The sequence below is a fragment of the Propithecus coquereli genome, unplaced genomic scaffold (genome assembly GCF_000956105.1).
Source record: "Propithecus coquereli isolate 6110/MARCELLA unplaced genomic scaffold, Pcoq_1.0 Scaffold157, whole genome shotgun sequence".
NCBI lineage: Eukaryota > Metazoa > Chordata > Mammalia > Primates > Indriidae > Propithecus > Propithecus coquereli.
This window is the reverse complement of record NW_012140191.1, coordinates 4,262,793-4,287,161: the sequence shown is the minus strand read 5'-3', so window position 1 is coordinate 4,287,161 and position 24,369 is coordinate 4,262,793. Positions and strand designations below refer to the sequence as shown.

At 37.6% G+C, this 24,369-nt stretch overlaps 1 protein-coding gene across 1 annotated transcript in view; it reads left to right on the top strand.

Annotated features, from left to right (window-relative positions):
* CCDC148 (coiled-coil domain containing 148) overlaps positions 1 to 24,369 on the top strand; it is a 142,495-nt gene that overhangs the window by 60,947 nt on the left and 57,179 nt on the right. The window contains exon 5 of the mRNA XM_012640765.1: positions 19,920 to 20,038. Coding sequence (XP_012496219.1) covers positions 19,920 to 20,038 — 119 coding nt within the window. The remainder of the gene's footprint in view (positions 1 to 19,919; positions 20,039 to 24,369) is intronic.

Sequence of the window (24,369 nt, the reverse complement as noted above, 5' to 3'; positions counted from 1 at the left end):
AAGAATAATCAACTTTTTAAATGGAGTTGCTGACTTCCATAGAAATAATTCACAAAAGGCAATTAATTTGTGAACGACACAATGAAAGGAAATGTTGTTAATCTACACACCTGTATTGACTTGATCTGTATGATATAAAAAATGTTTTCTTTTGAAAAGCAGGTTACAGTGCTAAGACTGACTGATTAATTCATAATTCATTGGTAGATAAACTTTTTACTTTTGTAAACATGGTTGATAGTTTTGGCTATGTAACCAACTACATCTAAGAAGCTCTTGTCTTAAAGTGTTTTTTTCAAAGTAAAATGTGTGAGGGATAAAGAAACTATGGATTTTTAAGCTATAAGCCAGTTTTTCTGCATTTTACTTTGCTTTAGTTGTCATGGTTATTGATTTGTTTTGTGTTTTGAAATCAGCAAATTGGTATAGAAACAGCATGTGTGGAAAACAACATACGTAGAAATTGTATGATCATTTGACAAAGTCAGCTGCTAAGAAGATATAATTCATGGTTCTTATATTTTTAATTTAAGAATGAATTTAATTTCTACTTCTAAGGAAGTAAGTTGGGTGGTTTCATCAAGCTGCTGTCAAGAGAGTTGATGGTTAAAGGGAATAATTGCACATACTTCAGAAACTCATAAATATTGATCATGTTTCAAATAATGTAAGTAAACTACATATCTTTGTCAGGGACTTACCAATTACTTACTGTTATGAAAGTACAGTATTTGAAAAGCATATCCGTATAGTTTTGTCATCTACCTGGACCTTCATAGCATTTCTTCACTATGAATTAGTATGACCACAAAAAGTATTGAATTTTTAGGCATTTGTTGACATACAGTGTCATATATGTCACGTAAATGTCATATAAAGAGATTTAGATACAGTTCCATTCCCTGGGGGTTTACAAAGGCAGGTGAAAATACATAAATTAAATAACTCAAGTATTGAGAATAGAAGTAGGTGCATTTAATTGTAGAAATTAAATCTAAGCTAGGGAATTGACATAGTTACACAGAAGATGGAGGGACATTGCTAGCTGTCATCTTTGTAGTCTATAAGATTTCTGGAAGTTAGAGAAAGGCATTTTGAAAAACAGGAGAGAGAGTTTACTGAGATTGCAGATGGGGTTGACATTCAGCCTATATAATGCCTAGTCTAGAGTTCCATGGGATCCAGGTTAAGGTAGTCCTAGCCTAGCTCTTAAAATGGAGAATTTAAGCAGGACTCACATAAAAAGGAGACATATCCCTTGCCTAGTCTAGCATTTCACAATTTTCTCTAAATTTTAAGCCAGTTCCTAATCTACACACCACCCACATTGTACAATCGAGAGGCAAGAAGCATTATCAAGGAAGCCAGGACACCTCAACTAGTAACGTGACCTTACCTTGGAAATATTTCTGGGGAGGGATCTATCATTTTGTGACTTATTAGCTTCTTGTGACATCATACTTGTAAATACCACAAGACTCAGATTTCAGAAAAACATTAGCACTTGAGTGTTCTCCCATGTCCTCCAGTGATCTGGTAAATACCCAGAATTACACGCATCCTACAGATAACCAGGAAGAGGAGAAACAGTCTAATACAAAAGGGAATAGACGATCACAAACACAATGCGGGTTAGAGTGACAGTGCTTTTCAGAAAACTCCAGAAGCTCTGTGCTGAGTAGGGAATCTACAGTACCCCAGTTTAGATCAAAGCCATTCTCCCAGTGTGCAGATTTGTGGGTTCTTATGAAGGCAATGAACCATCAAATCTCTCCTCCAGTGTTTTTAATCTAGTAGTATACTGATCTAAAGAACTAGGAGTAGGAAAAAAGGTAAGCATAGAATAATGATTTTTTAAAAAATTCCCAGGATTTAAACTCTGCTTTTTCAGGATTATTAGATTTAAAGGGGGCAACAAATAATACCCATACCAAGCAGGCTTCTATGATGGGCCCTGAGATTCCCTGTCTCCATCCCCCCAACCACATGCTCTGTATAATTATCAAAGCTATAAATACTGTGTCTTTTACTCCCATGATTAGGTTTGATTATATGGCACAGAAGACCTTAAAATAGGGAGATTATCTGAGTGGGACTAACCTAATCACATGACCCTTTAGAAGCTGAGAGTTTTCTCAGGCTGGTCACAGAGGGAGTAGTCAGAGATTTGGAGTACAAGAAGGATGAAAGACTGAGGGAGTCACATGGCAAGGGATGTGGGCGGCCTCTGGGACCCGAGGGTAGCCCTGACTGAGAGCCAGCAAGGAAATGGGACCTCTAACCTACAGATCTGTAACCACAAAGAACTGAACTTTAACAAAAAACAAGAATGGGCTTGGAAGCAGATTTTTCTCTAGATGAGAACTCAGTTTTGTCAACACCTTCCTTTCAGCCTTGTGATACCATGAGCAGAGAGCCCACCTACACTGTGCTAGACTTCTGATTTACCGAATTCTGAGATAGTAAATGGTGTTGTTTTAAGCTACTACATTTATGGTGGTATTTTTACATAATAATAATGTTTTAAAAAATAAATACAGACTTTGGTATCTGGAAATAAAATGCTGCCATAACAGATACCTAAAAATACAGAAGTGGCTTTGGAATTGAGAAGTGGTGAGAAGCTGGAAGAATCTGGGAGAATTTTTGAGGATAGAGAAAGACTAGATTACCTTGAACAAACTCTTAGTATTAATAGAAATATGGATGTTAAAGATGTGATTGGTAAGGGCTGAGGAGGAAGCAATGAACGTATTATCAGAAACTGGAGAAATGAGAATAACGTGTTACATGGTGACAGAAAGTCTAGGGAAATCGTGTCCTACAGTTAGGTGAAAAACAAATTTCCACAAAGTTTGTAATGAACTTCACAAGTGATGAACTAAGACTTCCAAACAAAATGTCAAATTTGCCACCTGGCTTCTTTTGCAGCTTATAGTAAAAAGGAGAGAAATAAATGGAAGGAAAAACTGTTAAAGAAAAAGGTTCCAGACCTGATGTTTTGGGAAATTCTCAACCTACCCAGATGGCAAAAGACATTAGAGTTAAGAGATTAGGAGACATTGTGGCATAGAGGAAAGACTGGTGTGTGAATATGACTGTCCTTTGCTATAGTCTCAAAAAGATCAAAAGGTCAGAGTATTTACTCATATAAAACAGCAGTCCCCAAGCTTTTCGGCACCAGGGACCCGTTTCATGGAAGACATTTTTCCCATGGGGAGGGGGGGTTGTGGGGGAGAGAAGCTCAGGTGGTTATGAGGGATGGGGAGTGGCTGATCATCTCCTGCTATGTGGCCCCCTGGTTCCTAAGTTTCATGGGAGATAATCTTTCCGTGGGGTTGGGGAAGGGGAGCAGAGGGGATAGAGCTCTGTGGCCTGTTCCCTAACAGGCCACAGACTGATACCGGTCTGCAGCCCTGGGGTTGGGGACCACAGATACAAAAGACCTTTACAGGAGATTAAGGCTGCTTCTCATAGATATTTTCAAACTAGAGGGCTTTCAAGAAGTTTAAGGGTGATATCCCTCAGCCACCTTAGTGGGAGGCCAGGAGAAAGACAGGCTGATATGATAATGAGTAATGGGTGTGGCTTTTGTCTAATGAAGTGAATTCCCTAAAATCCATAGACGGTCCACTGGGTTCTTGAGAAAATTTTATCACAAATACTGCCAGCTTAGACTGAAAGGGAAAGAAAGAGTTTAATGTGAAAGGAAGCTAATGGACCCCAAAAATTCTACTGGTAGGAAGCAGGCTGATAAAACTACTCAGAGTGAGTATGTGCTGTCATTCATGAAAAAGGAAGGATGACTCAGAGGGAGAGCCAAAAGCCTAGAGGGCAGAATTTAATAGCCCAGGTATTAGAGACTGTGGCTGGCACTTGTGGGCCCTGGCTTTCTCGATACTTCCACCATCAAATCAAACTCTCTAGGCTAAGGAAGAGCTGAGTCTACCCAGATCTCCCTGTAAAGGGACAGACTTCTGACTACAAGTCAGGGAAGGGGAAAATTGCTTCCTGAAGACAGGTGGCATTTTGAGAGAGAGACTGGGCTGAGTTGAACATGCTCAGTCACTTCTCCCAAATGTGCCAATCAGAATGAGGGCAGCGATTGTGACCCCTCCTGGGGAGGGGAAATTCCCAGCCCTGTGAGGAGTGGAAGATGAGCATTCCCCCTCATAAGAGTGCAGGCTAGATTTGGTAACTCTAGGTATATCCATGGCTCTGGGCTGATATTTCACTAAAGGCTCAAAAGAGGGAGAAAAGTCCAAAGACACTTGTTTATTCAACCATACATTGGCCTTAATACTTCAACTAAATGGTACATTAACAACCGTACTGAGACTTGAGCCAAGAACTTTATAGATAGATGATGTAAGGGGATCTATTTACCAGAATAAGAATAAAAAGAGCCATCATGGAAGGAGGAAAAAAACAAACTAAGTATCATCTGGGTAGCAAATGTGGAGGGCCAAGAACTCAGTGAGCTTGTTTCGAGTGCGGAATGGCTCAGAGTAGTATTGCACATGCGGGCTTTTTGCATTCACTCAGACCTGACTTGGAGTTCCAGCACTGCCACTTGTTAACTGTGTGGCCTTGAGAGAGATTACTTTATCTCTCTAAATGTCAGTGTTTGTATAATGTTTGTATTTGTACAAACATCGTATAAAATAGTGCACGTGAAGCAGCTAGCACATGCCTGGCACCTAGGAAGAACTCCGTTAATGACGTAGTTATAATTGTTGATCTTATTATTATTGTTACCCCAGAGGAATGGTAGCACACAGGTAGTTAGAAAAATATCATGAGAATCAAATAGGACAGGTAGAAATGAGATAAAGATAGTAGTAATTAGAGGCAGTGTTTTTAAGGCTGGTTCATAAACTAGTGTCATACATACAGTTCTTTTTATTAATATGTTTGCCTAGTTACTCTTCACTTGGGAGGAGAATGCCTAGTGACTGATAATTCTTTGAAAGTTCTAGTGAGATGAAAATTTCTAATTACAACATAGGGCATGCAGGATTAGTTATCTGTAGTTATTCACCATAACCCAAAGGATTGTTGATTCGTCGGTACATTCTGTGGTTCTAGATGGCAATCATCAACAAAATGTGGACTCATCAGCACCTAACTAGATCAAACAAAACATACAACATTCTTCATAAGTTTCACCAGTTGCTGACTTTGTTGTAAGGTCACCTTTGTTTAAGGTCACCTTTCAGGAAATACTATGGCTCAGTGTATTGCATTTGCTTTTTTATTGAGCATTGGCACCAGTGCCTTCTAGCGCATAGTACTGTGTGGCACTTGCTTCCTCTCCAACCTCCCAACTCCTACACGAAGGATAGTGGGGTCAACTCCAATAAGATATGTCGACAGTAAGAGTGTGTATAATCCCAGAGGGGACACTAAAGGTCCAAATAGGATGATCATTCATTCATTTGCTTATTTACTTATTCAATAAGTATGTGCCAAATGCCTGTACTGTGACGCTTATTATACCCAGTCCTCCATTCTCCATACCTCATGCAATTGTAAAAGATCACCCACTCAAACATTTTTAAAGGGATGTATTTACCTGCTCTGCCACAAGATAATATGCAATTCTTAGTTAGGTCAATGGAAGCTCTTATTAATAATACAGAGGGATTTCTTTTAGCTGTAAACTTTCTGAGTATAACAAAAAGAGTTAATAGAAGAAAACTAAAAATACAAAATGGAGTGAACTATATAGAGTTTGTAACTAGTTAAATTAAGCATGGCTGTATATAGCAAATTAAATATATATGTGCATATATATACAGGTATATGCACTTACATATGTGTATATATGTATATTCATGTATAATTAGAGTGTGACTTTGAGATTAACTTCCTGACGTTTTCAGGGAATACTGATGAAGCCCTTAGCTTGGGGTAGTTGGGAAAGTGCCTTTGTCCTCATCCATCCCTAATCCTCCTCTTCTCTTATTTCCTGTTTCTGTATCATCAAACTGTACTTTGGGCATCTGTCCTCACACTGGCTCATGCTGATCTGATTGCTTTCTACTGTGAATGCTCTTATGCTAATAGAAGTTATTAGTTTGCCATAGTTGATCAAAGTGCGGGCCTTAGGATAGACTTTCCCTGACTGACTCCAGTAAGATTTATCAACTCCCTTTCTATTAATTTTTCTCTTTCCATTTATGCCTTTAATTGCTGTTGCATGCGTGTGTGCACCACAGGAGCTGCAGGATATAGAACTGTCCTCTGCAATTTCCTTCAAATACATGTGACTGATTGCCTTTCATCTCATTGAATGCTCTGCTGTTGAGGAGGGAGGGTGATATAGATCTCAGGGTTTTAGGCAGTGAAAAAAGAAACTTTTGAAATCAGAGTGCTGCTGGAAAACACAGCTCATAGCAGAGAGGCCCCTTCGAGATCTTATCTCCTGGTACTGGCCCAAATCATCTGTTTCTTTTAGGTCCTTTTCCTTCATGACATTCCTTCTCAAACTTGTGTCACATAGAGACTGAGACTTCTTTTAAAGAGGTGTATATGTGTGTGAGAGAGAAAGAGAGAGAGAAAAGAGAGAGATCTAACTGAATCCAAGTTAGACTAAAATGACTTAAAATGTAAATATTGTCAGTTTATGTAATATGTCACTAGGGCCACCTGAAATGTGAACACAAATGAAAACACTATGGCAGCACTCAGTAATACGGTGACATTCAGATGATCTGAAATTGGCTTATAGCATTTTTTACATTTTCTTAAAACTGAGACTATGGAATATAAGACGTCTTGGATGTCATAGACGTCTTGGACCCTGGAAACATGACTTTGAACTCCTCTGAACACCAGCTTGACCTCTGCTTTAATGTCCAGCCACCCAAATCTCTCACTGCAAGCATCCTCAGTGCAAAAGAACTACCTGCCACCAGAGCTGAAGTATCTACATAGGACTGAGGACCAATCTGTTGAACTACTTCCTATTCTCTGTTTTGCGGTTCTGTTAATTACTAACTCCTAGATGTATGATCTTGAAAAGTTTGAGGTGGTGATTTTTTATTTAATCATTAATCTTTTTATTTGGGAACCTGATGAAATACTCCAAAAATGGGAGCTGAAAACCTAACTGGCAAATTAACTCTCAGGATAGTATAATGATCAAAGAAGAAGATAGTATATTTTTTATGTAGTAGGACTCCAAAATAAACTAGACTCAGACTTTATTTTCTGAGGATTTAATATTATTCCTTTAAATGTTATTGTATGAATAAAGAAATTAATGTAGAATGGGAGGTTTAATTATGCAAAAGAAATAAATTAAGGGTCATCTAATTTTAAAATGTTCATAGTGTTCTTATTTCATTATTAAAATTTAGAAATGAATATTAAAGTACACTTATAAAATTAACTTATTCTAACCTTCTAACACAAGACTAAACACAGATTCAACTATCAGTGCAGTATCTTAGTCAGAGGGTGACAGAAAAGGAAGGTAGAATGGTAATCCAAGAAGCTCCCTTTTCTGGTTTCAACTGTCTTGTAGAACTCCATTAGAGCATCTTTTTAAAAAAGTGGAAAAACTGATGGAATCATTCTACTCTCAAGAAAGTCAGGTGGAGAAAAAAAAAGGAAGCCTGGATGATCAAAAGCCAGATGTATTTGTTTTTCTGAGAAAGATTTCCCACTAGGCAGTTTTAAATGAAGAATCTTAAAAATTAACTCCAGGTGTCAATTTTTGGCTACATTTTCTGTATAGGTCTTGATTATTCATAGGGATTGGATTTAATTAACAGTCACGTAAACAGTGCTCGCTATGTGCAAAACACTATTCTATGTTCATTTAATGTTCTTAAGAGCCCTAAGGGGTGGATATTAATATGATCTTCATTTTATAAATGAAAAAACTGAGACACATAGCGGTTACATAATTTTCCCAAAGTCACATAGACATTAAGTGGTGCAGTTAGGATTTGAACCCAGGTGGTCTGACTCCATAGTTCATGATTTCAAACACTGTGCTACTCTGCTTATCATTGTGATTGCTGTTTGTTGTTAATTTTGTTATTAATTAATTTTGAGAAACCTCAGACTATTCACTTGAGGATCATTTTCATGGCTTTAGTTCTATCCTGGTTTACTCATAACTATTCAATGGATAAGTAATTGATAATTTAAAAATTCTTTAATAGTACCTGCCTGCTTACTAGTAGAATTTCTTTTATGTTCTAAAGGTGCACCCAGCTTACTATGTCTGTCTCCTTATCCTTCTTAATATTCTTTCAAGATTTCTCTCCCTGGATTAATGAACCACTATGGCTAAACACTTTACAAAAAAACTAGACTATTGTAATTTGATCAAAGTTGAAGTATTAGGATTATCAAGTGTAAACAGATAAAAAATACCTTCTTCATTGTCTCCTTGGTGCCATTCTTTTTGTTAAGTAGACTGAAGAAAATATTAATAATTTTGATGTGATTTCATTACCTGTTGACAAGAAGAGAACTTCCACAGTCTTCCGATATCAAATTTACCAACCTCTCAGAATCTGTACCCATTACCTGGCCTTCCCTCCTTTTACAGTACATGAAGTGTCCCTGCTCCTGTCTAAGGCCAGTCCTCTGTTTGTGCACTGAATCCCATCCCCTCTCTCCTACTCAAGGTTGTTTCTGTCCTATCACCACCATCTCCCAATTTTTCTAGATCTTTCCCTTTAACCTACAAATATGCCATTATTATTTCCATCTAAAAAATACTCTCTCTTAATCCCATATACCCCCTTTCAGAAAATCACCATTCCGTGGCTTACACACAGTGTTTCCAATTTATCTCTTCCTGTTCTCTCGTGAACCACTCCAGCAATGCTACACTTGCCAAGGTCTTTGTTAACCTCCATGTTGCTAATTCCAGTGGTCAGTTCTTAGTCCTCACCTTACTTGAATCATTATGATAGAGCAGATTGCTGCATCCTCTTTGGGAAACTTGATTTTTAGGAAGCCATTCTCTCTTTGTTCTTCTATCTTGTTGGTATCTCCTTCCCAGTAAACACCACTCTATCTTCTAAACTTTGGAGTGCCCAGGGAGGCAGTCCTCTAAGTATGTGTACTCTCTAGGTGATCTCGACCAATCCAACATAACTTTATATACTATTTATATGCCAACTAATACCAATTAATAGCTCTGGCCTGGACTTCTCTCTTGGAACTCCAAAACTCACATAACCAACTCCTGAATCTAATATGTCCAAACTATATGCTTGCTTCCCCTCTAAACCCACGCCTTCCCTAGTGTTGTTCCTTTTCTTAATAAATGGAAATCTATTCTCCCAAGCCTTGGTATCATCTTTGACTCCTAATTTTTCCTGTTTATACCTTCATCTGTTGGCATAGATAGAAGGCTCTACCTTTAAAATATAATCAGGACTATTAGAAGAGCTTCCTAATCTCATAACTAATGTCTCTGCCTCCTCCCTTTCCATTCCCATCCCCCTTGTCCAATCCATTTCCCATACAGCAGCCAAACTGATAGTTCTAAAACTCACTTCAGATCATGTCAATCCTCTGCTGAAAACATGTCGATAACTGTCTATCTCACTCAGAATAAAACCCAAAGTCCTGACCAGGACATGCAAGGCCTTGCATGGTCTGCCTCCCTGCACTGCATCAGTACCTCTCAGATCTCATACCCTACCACTTTGCCTCCACTCTGCTCCAGCGCTACCCGCCCACTTCCTTCCATGTGAACATTCTAGCATACATCCCCTTAGCCTTTTGCCCTTGTTGTTCCCTTGACCTGAAGCCCTCCTGTCCCAGATGTCTGCATAACTCACTCCCACACTCCATTAAGAGTCCTGCACAAATGTCCTCTTAGAAAGAATGTCCTTGATGACTCAACTTAAAATGCCATCCTCCTTCCCTGTCGCTGTCTATTTATCCTGCTTTATTTTTTTCCTTAGCATTTATCACTCCTAACATCTATTTATTTATTTATTGGCTATCTTCATTGCACCTTCTAGAATGTAAACCCCGTGAGAACAGAAAATTTGTCTGTTTTCTTCATTGGTCTATCCTCACTGCCTGGCACAAGGCACTCAAAAAATATTGGCTGAATGAATGAATTTAGTGAATGAACTGTATACTACTCTACTCTGATGTTGAGATATAGAGGAAAGCATGCCAATCTAAGAGGCCCTGGCAAGATGGGTGACCTTGGCAAGTCATGTAGCCTCTGCGAGTTTTGCCTCTTCAGTTGTAAAATGAGGTGTTTGGATTAAATGATCACAAAAATTACCTTGGCTCTAAGTCATGATTGAATGACTCCAAGGTTTGATTACTTTTCACTTTTCACTCTCCCTGACACTTCAGGTTTTGAAATACAGCATCCTCAGTATACATACTCCCTTCTTAATGAATAGTGAAAAGAGAGAAATTAAACAAGATTACAGACAAATTAATTTCAGCAATATCAACATATGACATGATCGTTATGCAATATTTCAATGCCCATACTGAAAACAGACCTTCCTCCTAAAGAAGATGTGACAGTTATTTTTTAATCCACCTGGCATTTCAATTAAGAGGGAGATAACTAATGTGTTTACCCTAGATATACTTTCTTGTCTCATCATGTTATAAGGACATAAGACTACATCATAGCAGAAAATAGCTGATTGCCAATTTAAGCAGGCTGCTTTGCTATGGGAAAATCTCACATAAGTGACCAAAGTGAACACCACCTAAAAGGGATTAATGCTACTAATTTATAGGCATCACTACTTCCAAACTATTTATAATAAAAGGCATTAATACTATTGTGCTGGGTATGTTCCTTCTGGGTTATATTACCCTCCATTCTACTCTGTGGCCTGGGGGCTCTTTCTATGTGGCTCCCTTGCCCTCTGGCTTCTGGTTGGGTTCAGCCAAAGTAGAACATGGTAGCCAGGGTGAGGGAGGGGAGTGAGGTCGGGAGAGTTATTTTCCCAGCTCCTTGCCCTGTGCCGACCAGTTATGTCCTTTACCAAAGGCCTCAGCTTCTGCCAGATGGGCCTCCCCACCCAGCCTTCTCTGTCTCTGGTCTGGAGATGGCAAAGCCACCCGGCACTAAATGGTCCCTTGTGGTTGCCCTGCATTCCAACCCTCCTTTGTCAATTGTTTCCTTATTACATTCTTCTTGATTCATCCTAATTTTGAGTATGCCATCTGTTTCCTATTAGGAATCATTAAAATAGAAAATCAGTAAAAGAACGAGAGACAAGAAATTAAGGGGATGAGAATGTCGTTATGTCAGTAAACCAAGACTAAAGAAGGGTGTTGTAATTGAACATGGTTAAGTTAAAGGGAAACATTTAACTTTTATTTGCTAATAATAGACAACATACCAGCAGATTAGGAGGTGGCAACATATATTGGGAGAAGAAATGCAACCTACTCAATAGATAGCATTTTCAATAGAAGTTTTACAAGTCTAAAGCAATATTCTTATGATATTTCACCAGCCTTTGTGAGGCCTATGGAATAAAATTAAATCATAGTTCAGAAAACTGTAGAAAGTGAAAGTGATGCTACATGCAAGGTGATAAAAAGTGAAAATGTTGTGTGGAGTTATATACAGTATTCTTGTCATTTGACTTGATTTAGAAAAAGTTTGGGAACTTCAGGAATGAATAGTAGTCATGCCCCTTAGATACTCCTGCTAAATATAAATTTTCTTGGCCAGAATTTTTTAAAATGTACTTTTGTAATTATAAAGTATTTTTATGTCCATCGGAGAGAATTTGGAAAATACAAACAAGCATATGAAATATAATAAAAATCATCCCAAATCCTAAACCACTACCAAAAGGAAATTATTAACAATAGTTTTGCATTCATTTTTTTCTACATACACAGGAAATTAACTTAACTAGAATCATACTGAACATATTATTTTTAACCTGATTTTTTTCCATTTATCAACATACCTTGCATATTTTTCCCTTTTCCCCTACCACATAATTTTTAGTGCCTGCATAGTGTTTCATTAGATTAGTACATTTCCCCAGTCTCACAATTTGGGATCGTTATATTGTTTCCAATTTTTCACCCTTTTAAAGTTGTGATGAACATACCTGCGTATAAATATTTACATGTATCCCTGCCTGTTAATCCTTAAAATCTTAAAACTGTTGCTAGTTATTTTCTTGCTCTTATTTTCATATTTATTCTTCAGAAAGAATATGACAATTTATCCTCCTACCAGAGGTGGATGAGCTTGTTTATTAGCTTGGAGATTGGTTGCTAATGTGTTCAAGTTTAGGGCACTGATAAGTAGCTGAAATGCAAAGAGTCTGAATCGTGGATTGAGAAAAAAAATCCATTAAGTTCAAATAACCAGGCAGGATGGTGGCAAAATTGACTTTCTATTTTGAAAACCAAAGATCTAGGTCTAGTTTCTTTTCCATGTAGGGGAGCTGTCTTATCTTTCCATAATGAATGCCCTGCAAGGTAATTCTTTTGAAGCTAAATTTTTATTCAGAAACTTAAGCCAGTCTTAGGTTGAAGCACAAGTAGATCTTTATACCATGAAGTATAGAAGAAATAATGTTGGCTGAAAGGTTTTGAGGGTAGGAGTGACTAAGTGCCCAACTCTGGTGTAAAATACCTTTAATCTGGCATCCACAAGCAATTTGACTTACAGAAGTACCCGTCCCCATGCTCTGTTGAGATTGAATGTGCCTGCATACCCCCACAGGACAAAATGAATTGGCTCACTGATTGAAAAGTTGCATCATTATTGTCTATCCAGGTGACTTTGGACTTATACGAGCTGATATAAGAAAAGTATTTTGGGTAATGCTACCTTTCTATATTATTTTTCCTTGGATCAATTTAGCAAATACATGCCTTGCACCTCTTTTCTGTAAGATGTGATACTATTATAAATACAAATAAATACTATAGTATAAGGCATGTTCCTTACCTTCCAGAAATTCAGACAAATGTTTGAAACATTATGTGGCAAAAATGTCGATAATTGTCAAATTGATTATATAGAAAGAGGAATCATACTTCAATTTGTGGCGATTTTATGTGATACATATACCATCACTGACCTAGATGAAATGAATAGGAAAAATATTTCAAGTATTAAATAAAAAATGAATACTATTCTATTAAGATGTCTGTTATGTTTTTATATATAACAATGCTAATTTTTTTGTGTGTGGGGTTGCATATTCCAGGCTAAAAGTAGAAAGGCGATCTTTTTTTTATTGATACATAATGATTATACAAATTTATTGGGTACATGTGCTATTTTGAAAAATGCATACAACATGTAATAATCAAATCAGGGTGATTGAGATATCCAACACTTCAAACATTTATCATTTCTTTGTGTTAAGACCATTCCAAATATTCTTTTCTAGGTATTTTGAAATATATAATAAATTGTTAACTATAGTCCTCCTCCTGTGCAATCGAACACTAAAACTTATTCCTTCTATCTAACTGTACTTTTGTACCTATCAGCCAATGTTTCTTCGTCTCCTACCCCTTCGCAGCCTGTGGTGAATACAATTCTACTGTCTACCTTAGAAAGGAGATCTTTAAGATTTAATGAACTATCTAAGTAAATTAGAATATAGGAAATGGAATAAATATGCTTTATCTTAGTGGTTTATGAGGAATGGAACTGGATATTTTGAACTTCATATTTCATGTCTTTTATGGGTATCATTCAGTGTTATGACCTCCTCCTAAGTCATTAAAGCCTTTGAGATAATGACGTGGCAGCAACGTACAGAAGTCTGTTTGTTCAAAGATTCAACATCACACAGATAGCTTGAAGTATGAGACCAAAAAATTTCCTACTATAATTCTTTAGTCCTTTCTGCTTTCTATGTATAAATAAGAAATTCTTATTTCATGCTGAATTTAATGGTTGCATAATATTTTTTAAAGTTAAACTTTGAGGTACTCTAATACCATAAACATTCTGTTTTCTAGTGAAGTTTTTAATAAAAAGCAAATTATCTGAAAGATTACAAAAGTAAGGTAGAATATAAAAATGATCTTAAACCCTCTGAAAAAATAGCATAGCATTATTTTTGGTTCATAAATCAGTATGGAGAATGGTTTCTTCAGTCTATTTATACTTTTACTGGCTTAAGTTTACCAAAATGAACAAACTGTGGAACTGTGAAAAGGAGTATCTTGCATCTAATACAAATCACAGATAATAAGAGGGGATGAGGGAAATAAGGGCTTGTTTTGTTTTTCAGAAAAGCAAACTTTTTCTATAAACCTCATGTGGCAGTCAAGAGGCAAGCTTTAAATTCAACTCGTCATATGCACTCACTTTCTGATTCCCCTATCATTAGAATACTATAATGATCACTCAAAATCCTAAAAATCAGTGCGTTTCAAATCTGTGTCTCAACAAATGTCCCAAAGGACTAGTTAAATCCCCTTAGTCTTGACTTTAATTTGAAGCTTGCAAAGCCAATAATTCTTGATACACGCTTTCTGCTCCTATTAATTGATGAAAAGCAAATGGAACTGTCCTTAGGGAACTACTTAGTTCAGCCTTTGTCATCCTGCAAATAACACTGCTGGCCTGATGCCCATCTACAACTTCGTTGTTGTTGAACCAGAGACCAGAAGAAGCTTCCACTCACCTAACAGTGATCAATTAAGCCCTATTATGTGTCAGACATGATACAAGGTACTGGGGATACAGAGATAAATAATGCAGATCAATATGGGAAATGCTATGCTAAGGATGCATAAAGAGTGCCTTAGAGGGTATACCTAGGTATGTCTGGAGGAGGTGGAGAGGCAGAAAGGCTGAGAAGGCAATGCTAAAACTGAATCTTAAACGATGAACAGGAGGGATTTACCAGGCAACAAGCAGGGCAGAGCATTCCAGGCATATAGTAAATGCCCAACATATTGGTAACAATCCAGGGGCAGAGCCTCAAGAAAAAGAATCAACGAATGCAAGGCAGGGCAAAGAAAGGAGTGTGATAAACCATAAGCAAAGGATCACTGGTGTGCCAAGGATGGAGCTAACACTTTTCCTGGAGGATTCAGAAGAGGGAGGAAATGGCATGTGTTCTGTTTAAAAATAGGATAAGATTGACAGGTGGAGGAGGGAAATTAAGTCATTCTGCAGAGAAAACTATGCAAAAAGCAGATAACTTAAAAGGGCATGGCCACCCTCTCCGTTCTGTTTACATTCTTGTCCTAGGGATGTCATCCAGTCCTGTGGCATCAAATACCATTTAAGTGGACATCTCCTTAATTTAGGCCTCCAGCACTGAATTTTCCCCTGAGCCACCCATTTGTACCTCCAGATGTTTGTGTCATCTCTCCACTTAGAGGTTTTATAGGCATGTCAAGTGTGATATGTTCAAAACTGAGCTCTTGATTGTCTTCCTTTCCCAAACCTGTTATTCTTCCAAACTCCTGGTACCACTATCCAACCAGTTACTCAAGCAAAAACCTAGGAATTGTGCTTGATTCCTCTTCCCTCCAATCTTCACATTGAATCCCTCAGTAAGCACTCTGATTCCACTCAAAAGCACACTTCACATAGAAACACTTCACTCTGTTTCCTGAGTCTGACTGATCACCTTTGCCTTATCCTTCTATCTTGTCTCCTTTGTTTTCCTTAGCTCCTCTACTATCTTGCTCCACATAATAGTCAGAGTTTTATATTTATTTATTTTTACTTTTATTTTTATTTTTTGAGACAGTGTTTCCCTGTTGCCCAGGCTAGAGTGCCGTGGCATCTGCCTAGCTCACAGTAACATCAAACTCCTGGGCTCGAGCAATCCTCCTGCCTCAGCCTCCCAACTAACTGAAACTACAGGCCTGTGCCACCATGCCCAGCTAATTTGTTCTATTATAAGTTGTCTGTCTAATTTCTTTCTATTTTTAGTAGAGACGGGGGTCTCGCTCTTGCTGAAGCTGGTCTTGAGCTCCTGACCTTAAGGGATCCTCCCACCTCGGCATCTCAGAGTGCTAGGATTACAGGTATGAGCCACCATGCCTGGCCAGAGCTCTATTTTTAAAATGTAAGTCAGATCATGTCACTACTTGCTTTAATCTCTTCAATGGTTCTTCCTTGTTTCCAGAACTAAATCCTGCCCTAATCATCTAGCCCCGTGAAGCTCTCCAATCTCACCTCTAGTCTTAACTCACATCACCTACTCCAGCTGCCCTGGACTCCCTCTTCCCAATTTCCAACAGATGCAAGGTCTTTCCCAACCAGTGCTGTTGCCCTTACCACTCCCTCTTCTTGAAGTACTCCCCTCCATCTCTGCCCATGGGTATTTTACTCTCATCTTGCATGTTTTCATCCAAATATTCTATTTAAGACATTTTAAATATACCTTCTAATAACTCTACCCAAATTTTTCTAAATCATCACTCTACTTATTTATTTCTTAGAAGTTAATCAACATGTAATATCCTACTCATTCATTTATTCTTTACTGTCTCTCTTCTGTTCTGGAAAGTCCCAGTTCCATGAGGCAGAGGCCTATTTCTCTTTAAGCACCATATCCCAAGTACCTAGCACAGTCTCTGGCTTCAAGCATGTGCTGAAATATTTGTTGAACAAGTGAATGCCAAAGTCAGTAGTGTTTTAATACTACAGCTAAGGATTAATAGAATCAAATACACAGAGACATCAAGTAAAATAAGGATAGAAAAGCATATTTGGTTTAATTCTTTGGAAGTCACTGGTGAGAACAGTGAATTTGGAGTGGAAGGCAGAAGTAGAAATAACCTGAGTGAGGAGTAAAATAGGAGATGCAAAGATGGAGGAAAACAAGTATTCTAAAATGCTTGGCTAAAAAAGAACAATGAAGGGTGTGGTGCTACAGTCTTTGGGGTCTAAAATATTTAAGACAGTTTTTATCGGAGAGATTTGTGTTTAATTCCGTGTGAAGAAAAGGAGCTGTAAAGACAAGAGGTTAAACAAGGAAAAAAGGGGGTAGATACAGAGTAAGGTTATGGAGAAGGTAGAATTGGGAATGGGATCTGCAGCCCAGGTGAAGCATAAGCCTCAAACAGAAGGAAGGACACTCTTCCTCTGATGGGCAGTACAGCAAGAAAGGTACCTTTTAGAGCTCCTATTCCCTCTGATGAAAGTGAGGAAGTAGAGGCAGGTGTGGAGCTGAACTTAGTAAACAGATTTTGGAATACCACTATGAGAAATTGAGAGACATTGACCAGAGATTCATAAAAGAAATGCTGATCATCATTGAAGGGTCCATTGAAATCAAACACTTGGTATCAGTTCCTACAATTGTGCGTCAATCAAATGGTTATTTAGTACATGCTATATTCTGGACACTTTAGTTGAATAAATCACAATTTCTGCAGCCTAGTGGGAGAGAAGAAAAGTGTACTAATTAGCAAAGCATTGTGATGAGGGCTATGCCAGAGGAATAATATTATACGTCCAGAGCCCAGAGAATAATGGGAAGGGGGAGGGGTGGGTTCTGGTCACAGAGTCTATTGCTATAATTCAAAATTTCAGAGCTGGAACTGTTTTCAATGATAATAGAATCCTGGAGGAGAGGGTGGCTTCCTAGAATGAAGGAAGTCAGAATTGAGAGAACAACAGGCTGAAAGGGCATTCAAATGCCAAAATTGGCTAGGAAGGTGAAAGCAGCTATGTTGGAGAAGGCTGTGATTTGGATACCTGAATTCTTGATGTGTATTTTAGAGTGACCTAGAAATGCACCCATGCCAGTGAAAAGGACAGGTAGAGGGTGATATATCCAGATGGTGGAAACATCAGAAGGAAAAAGAATTGCACCTGAGAAGGATATGATAGTGGTCTGAAAGTAGCAGTTAACAACAAGGAACATGCCCAACCATTCCCCAGTCCCATGGCACACATGGGGCATCAGAGTATGAGCATCCTTCATTCAAGAAAATTTCAGTGAAAATAAGGATGTAGTGTTCTGAAGGTTGAAAATGTAGGGGATTTTATGTCCGATGACACAGAGGTTCCAGGGGGCTCAGCAGAAAGCGCTGGGAGGGACCAAAGGAGTTGAGAGAGAGAGAACATGCTATAGCAATGGCTGAGGGTACCAGAGAGTCAAAGATGGAAATAATTGGTCTGGAGATTCTAAAAAGCTCCAGGTGTTACATACTTCTAGGGCCTGCACAAGACAGTGCAACAAGTGGGGTCAGAGATCTGAGGATACCAGCAACCTGGGGGCTCTCTGCTTGTGATCAAGGAATCGTCTGCAAAAGGGCCACTGATTTGCCACCAAGGCCAATGCTGGGAGTAAGCAAATATTATTGGTCTGTTGAAACCCAGAGAAAAATGTTCTTTAATTCAGTATCTGTTCTTTTTTAAAATTTAGTTTTGAAGTAGCTTTATTTTTTCTGATTATGAAAGAAATACATATTCATTGCAAAAATAAGGTGATGTAGAAAACTATAAAGACTAAAATGAAGATCGTTTATAATCCCCAGATGGAGATGATATAATCACTGCTAACATTTCCATATCTGGTGTCAATAGAATTCCCTGGCAGTTATCATTTAGGACGACAGAATATTCCTTCTCAGTCAGTTTTCTTTCTCTCCTGCTCCTACCCTTTCTCTCACTCTCCATCTTTGGTGCTGGTGCCTCTAGCTTCACCTCAGTTCTCCCTAAATTCAGATCTCGGTCAACTCTGGAAGTGGATACCACTGTAACTTGAGCTCATCCAGTTATTCATTAAGCATTGAGCAGATGTTGCTGTTGTGGCTGCAGAGTTGCTATGGCTGTGGCCATGGTGCTTGGGCTGCTTCTTTTGGTTCTCCCGGGAATCAGAGACCATGTTGCTAGGGCAAGTCAGGAAACCACTTAGCTTTTCATTTCCACTGCTCTCAGAAGAGGAACTGCCTCGCTGGGGGTGAGGCTAGCCAGCATCTACAACAGACTCTCTGCTGCCAGTTACTCACTAGTGCTCACCATTGAAGTACTCTGTTTTTCACCAGCAAGATCCAGTCTCTTGACCCAAACACAACATGGCAGGCTAAAGTGGTAGAATGGCCCTCTGTCAAACATTAACTTCAATTGTTTCATCACATTGGGAAATCCTGGATAATGGTTTCAGCCCCTTGAAAGTAGCACATATGTACTTCTACATATGTTTTCTTATTCTGCTTCCATTTCCAGAAAAGGGAAGTAAAGCAGGCCTAGTAAGAACAATGCTTTCACCTTTGGGACAAAACTCCCAAACAGCTAAATATTAATACTAAAGGGTAAGGCAAAGGCAGTGGCCGAAAGGCTGATTAGATAGTCTGTAACTATCCCAGCAAAACAAAAACAATGCTTTCACCTTTTCACCATTTTCACCTTGAAACGCTTGACCTTTATTTTGCCACATAAGTCAGAACTACTATATACCACAACCCTGCTAATTTACTCTTTTCCTCCTTCCTCCCACCTATCTCCTGCCACTTTCCCAGAAGCATAAAGCTTTCAACATCCTGCTGTCCATTAGCATAAATAAACTCATGCTTTTAAAGTAAAAATAGTTTTAATGCTATATTTATTAAGGACTGCATTACCATAAGAGGATAAAAATATACTTGAGTAACAGGTAGATCATATACTTTAGAGACGATAGCATGCTTTTATTGTGGCTCCCTGAAAGTCAATTATTTTAGCCATAGATTAAAATCTTAGGTCTTAGCACAAGTTATATTTCCACTTCGGGAATTGTTAAACCATGCAGTTTCTCAGAACATGCACTTTTGTGTTTTAATTTGTTTTTTCTGTTGCCAATATATTATATGCATATCTAAGAAACAAAAAAGATGAAATTCCATTTAAATTCAATCTTTGTCACATGAACCAATGGATAATGTTATAGCCTCCCCCCTCATTTTTACATATCTGTTGTTAATTTAAATTTTATGTAACATTTATACAACAGATAAGAAAATACTGGGCTAAGAAAGAACAGAAGTGGCAAGAAATGGAAATGAGAGATCTTCAGCGTCTAGAAGAACTGAAGAAATTAATGACTGAACAATCGGTAAAAGACAGAGAAAGGTAAAAGACAATTTTAAATTGTGTGGCAATGGAGGTGGAGAATGAAGTCTTCGGTAATGTGTCAAGATAAATAATATTGGACTGAGCGTTTTTCTATACTTAATGTATTCTTTTAATATTTATATTCACAAATGGATAAAATGATATCTATAATGTATTTTAAACTCTCATATTCACACATGAACCTCTAGTTTTCCATTTTATTCCTTAGATAGCTCCTTAGTTAAATCCCTCAGAGGATTTTATAGTATTTAATTACCCACTGTGTGCGTGAAATGGTACTGGCAGCTGCTGTGACTTTATATTTTGACCCACAAGGGGGAAACCATTATTCCAATAAGAAGAGAGACCCATTTACTGTGACCAAGGCTGGGAAAGACAATACACAATTATACAGTGCTGTGTGGTATTCATTATACTATACTTAGGGTATACGCCATATGTGGAAAAATCCTGAATTTCCTAGAATTATGTAATTTTAGAGCTAAAAGGAACATTTGAGGTCAAGCAGCCCAGTCTCCTCATTTTTTGTATGCGTACACTAAGAGATTAAAATTATTTTTCCAAAGTTACAGTATCAATTAGGAGCAATCAGGAAACAACAACACAGCAACACAGTTTGCAAGACAATCATTTTATACAACAATGCTCACTTGTACCTAGGAAGCTTCCTTTCAGACCCATATGACAGTTATCTCAAACTCTATCACTGAGGCCACTGATTCACTGAGGATGAATCTGGAGTTCCAAATAGATGCTACACATTCCTAAGGATTTTCTGGGTGAAATTCACATTGTTTTTCAGGTAGCTCAGGACAGATCAATTCCTAAGTGGATACCAGAAGACAGGCCAGGGGGTCTAAAACAAGGATTTAGAAAAAACTCCCAAACAGCTAAATATTAATACTAAAGGGCAAGGCAAAGGCAGTGGCCAAAAGGCTGATTAGATAGTCTATAACTATCCCAGCAAAACATAGGAGAGCCACAGGATTTAAAAGGAATGGGAAAAACAGAACAGATGTATGGTCCCTGCATTAGGAGACATGCTTCCAATAAAATCACACCTGACAGCCAGGGAGCTTCTTTGCTTACAGAGTCATTTCAGTCTTTTGCTTCCTTTCCCAATAATTATCAAGATTAGCTGACTCAGAACTTCAGTTGAAAAAAAAAAAGAAAAGGAAAATCAGATTAATCTGCATTACATAGCAGGAGAAAAATAGGCATATTACAAGATAGCAAAAAGAGTACAAAGGACTGGAATCCAGGAAACCAAGTTTAATATTAATTCGTCTTTGAATAGACCTTGGGAAAGTCTGTCATTTAACCTACACGAGGCTGTATTTTATCCTCTGTAAAATCAAAACGGATAACTTCCGAGGGCTGAGTTGATCAACTTTTAAGGGTCTGTGATCTGTATGTTCAACTCTTATGTTGAAGTGCTGTAGATTGAGATAATTTATGGATCTAATGTGTGTATGCCCAGGTGAAATCAGTGAAGAAGGCCTTTAAAATATCAGGATATATAAGAGAAATAATTCTCAGAAAATTTTTGATGATATTTGTAGATAGAAGCATTTAGGGAAATGGAGTTCAACTTGTAAAAATTACTGGTAACTTTTGCTTTTGATAACAACCAGAAGTCGTATTCTTTTGTAACTATATGGTGCTAAGAAATTTGGTTGATTTATTAAAATGTTTTCGGTACAATGAAATGCAATTCACAAAACTTGCATTTGATATGTTAACTGTAGGCACGTTTTCTTCACGTTAGAATAAGAAGACTTAAAACAGTTTCCAGATTTGTCTTCACAAAGACACATAACCCTGAGGGTTTGAAAACTTCTGTTGTTTACTTCCTTTTTTCTTTTTTTAAATTCTAAGATTATGTTTCTTGAAAACAATACTTCTAAATAAACTGATATATTAGGTTGAGCCATATGAAAATGCCATTTTTGTAGGTCAAAAATAATTGAGTATTTGCAATTTCATGTGTTTAAACATAATAAGATATAGCAATTTGTTTTTTCTTTTTATTTCAAAGTATTATGGGGGTACAAATGTTTTTGGTTACATGAATTTTTTTTATAGTGCTTGAGACAGGATTAAAAGTGTGCCTGTCACCTAGACAGTGTTCACTGTACCAGTTAGATAAGTTTTCGCCCATCCCCTCCATCCTCCTCAACCCCTGCATGATTTCCTTTGACATTTACTTCCCTCTATGCATGTTTATGCTTATCAGTTAGTTCCAATATAATAGTGAGTACATGTAGTATTTGTTTTTCCATTCTTGAGATACTTCACTTAGGATAATAGTCTCTAGTTCCATCCAAACTCTTGCAAAAAGCATTAAGTCATCCTTCTTCATGACTGAGTGGTATTCCATGGTATACATATACCACATTTTGTTAATCCACTAATGAACTGATGGGCTCCTGGGTTGATTCCACATCTTTGGAATTGTGAATTTTGCTGCAACGAACATTCAAATACAGGTGTCTCTTTGATAAAATGACTTCTTTTCCTTTGGGTAAATACTAAGTAGTGGGATTGCTGGATCAAATGGTAGGTTGACATTTAGTTCTTTGAGGAATCTCCATACTGTTTTCCAAAGAGGTTGTACTAATTTACAGTCCCACCAACAGTGTATAAGCATTCCTTTCTCCCTGCATCAATGCCAGCATCTATTGTTTTGGGACTCTTTAGTAAAAGCCATTCTAAGACCAGTAAGATGATATCTCATTACGGTTTTGATTTGCATTTCCCTGATGATTAGTGACATTCAGCAGTTTTTCATACGTTTATTGGCCATTTGTCTATCTTCTTTTGAAAAGCTTCTGTTCTTGTCTATTGCCTACTTTTTAGTGGGGTTCTTTGATTTTTTCTTCCTGATTTGCTTGAGTTCTTTGTCGATTATGGTTATTAGTTCTTTATTGGATGTATACCTTGTGAATATTTTTCTCCCATTCTGTTGGTTATCTATTTGCTCTCTTAATTATTTCCTTGACTGTGTAGAAGCTTTTTAATTCAATCAAATCCAATTTATTTGTTTATTTTTGTGGTTTCTGTGATTGTCATTGGGGTGCCATCGTGAGTGGTGAGAGATATGGGTCCTGTTTTGTTCTTCTGCATGTGGCTATCCAGTTTCCCTCGTGCCGTCCATTGAATAGGTATTCTTTTTTCCCCTGTGTATATTGTCATCTGCTTTCCAAAGATCAGTTGGCTATATGTAAACGGTTTTATACCTGGGGTTTCTGTCCTGCTTCATTGGTCTGTCTCTATTTTTGTGTCAGTACCATGCTGTTTTGGTTACTATAGTTGTAACCAATCACAGTAGTATGGTTTGAAATCTGGTAATATGAAACCTCTCAATTTGTTCCTTTTGCTTTAGATTACTTTGTCTATTTGGGCTCTTTTCTGGTTCTACACAAAGCATAGAATTCTTTTTTCTAGATCTGTGAAATATGACATTGGTATTTTTATGGGGATTGCATTGAACTGTAAATCACTTTGGGTAGTATGGACATTTTAACAATGTTGATTGTACTAATCCATGAGCATGATATATTTTTCCACTTGTTTGTATCATCTGTAATTTCTTAGTAGTTCTCTTTGTAGAGATATTTCACCTTCTTGGTTAAATATATTCTTAGGTATTTCATTTTCCTTGTAGCGATTGTGAATGGTATTGAATCTTTGATTGGATTCTCAGCTTGACTGTTATTGGTGTATAGGAATGCTACTGATTTGTGTATATTGATTTTGTAAACTGAGACTTTGCTGACTTTATTTATGAAATCCAGGAGTCTCCTGGTGGAATCTTTGGGGTTTTCTAGATATAAGATCATATCATCTGTAAAAAGCAATAGTTTGACCTCCTCTTTCACAATTAGAATATCCTTAATTTGTTTCTCTTGCCTGATTGCTCTAGGTAGGACTTCTAGCACTATGTTGACTAGAAGTGGTGACAATGGACATTCTTGTTTTGGTCTAGTTCTTAGTGGAACTTGGTGGGAATGCTGTCAATTTTTCCCCATTCAGTATGATGTGGGCTGTGGGTTTGGCATATATGGCTTTTATAATTTTGTGATATGTTCCTTCTATGCCTAGTTTGTTGAGGGTTTTTATCATGAAAGCATGCTGAATTTTGTTGAATTCTTTTTCTGCAGCTATTTAGATGATCATATGATCTTTGTTTATTCTTCTGATTACATGGTGAATCGCAGTTATTGACTTACATATGTTGAATCATCCTTGTATCCCTGGGATGAAGCCCACTGGTGTGGTGGAATTTTTTTTGATATGCTGTTGAATTCGGTTTGCTAGTATTTTTT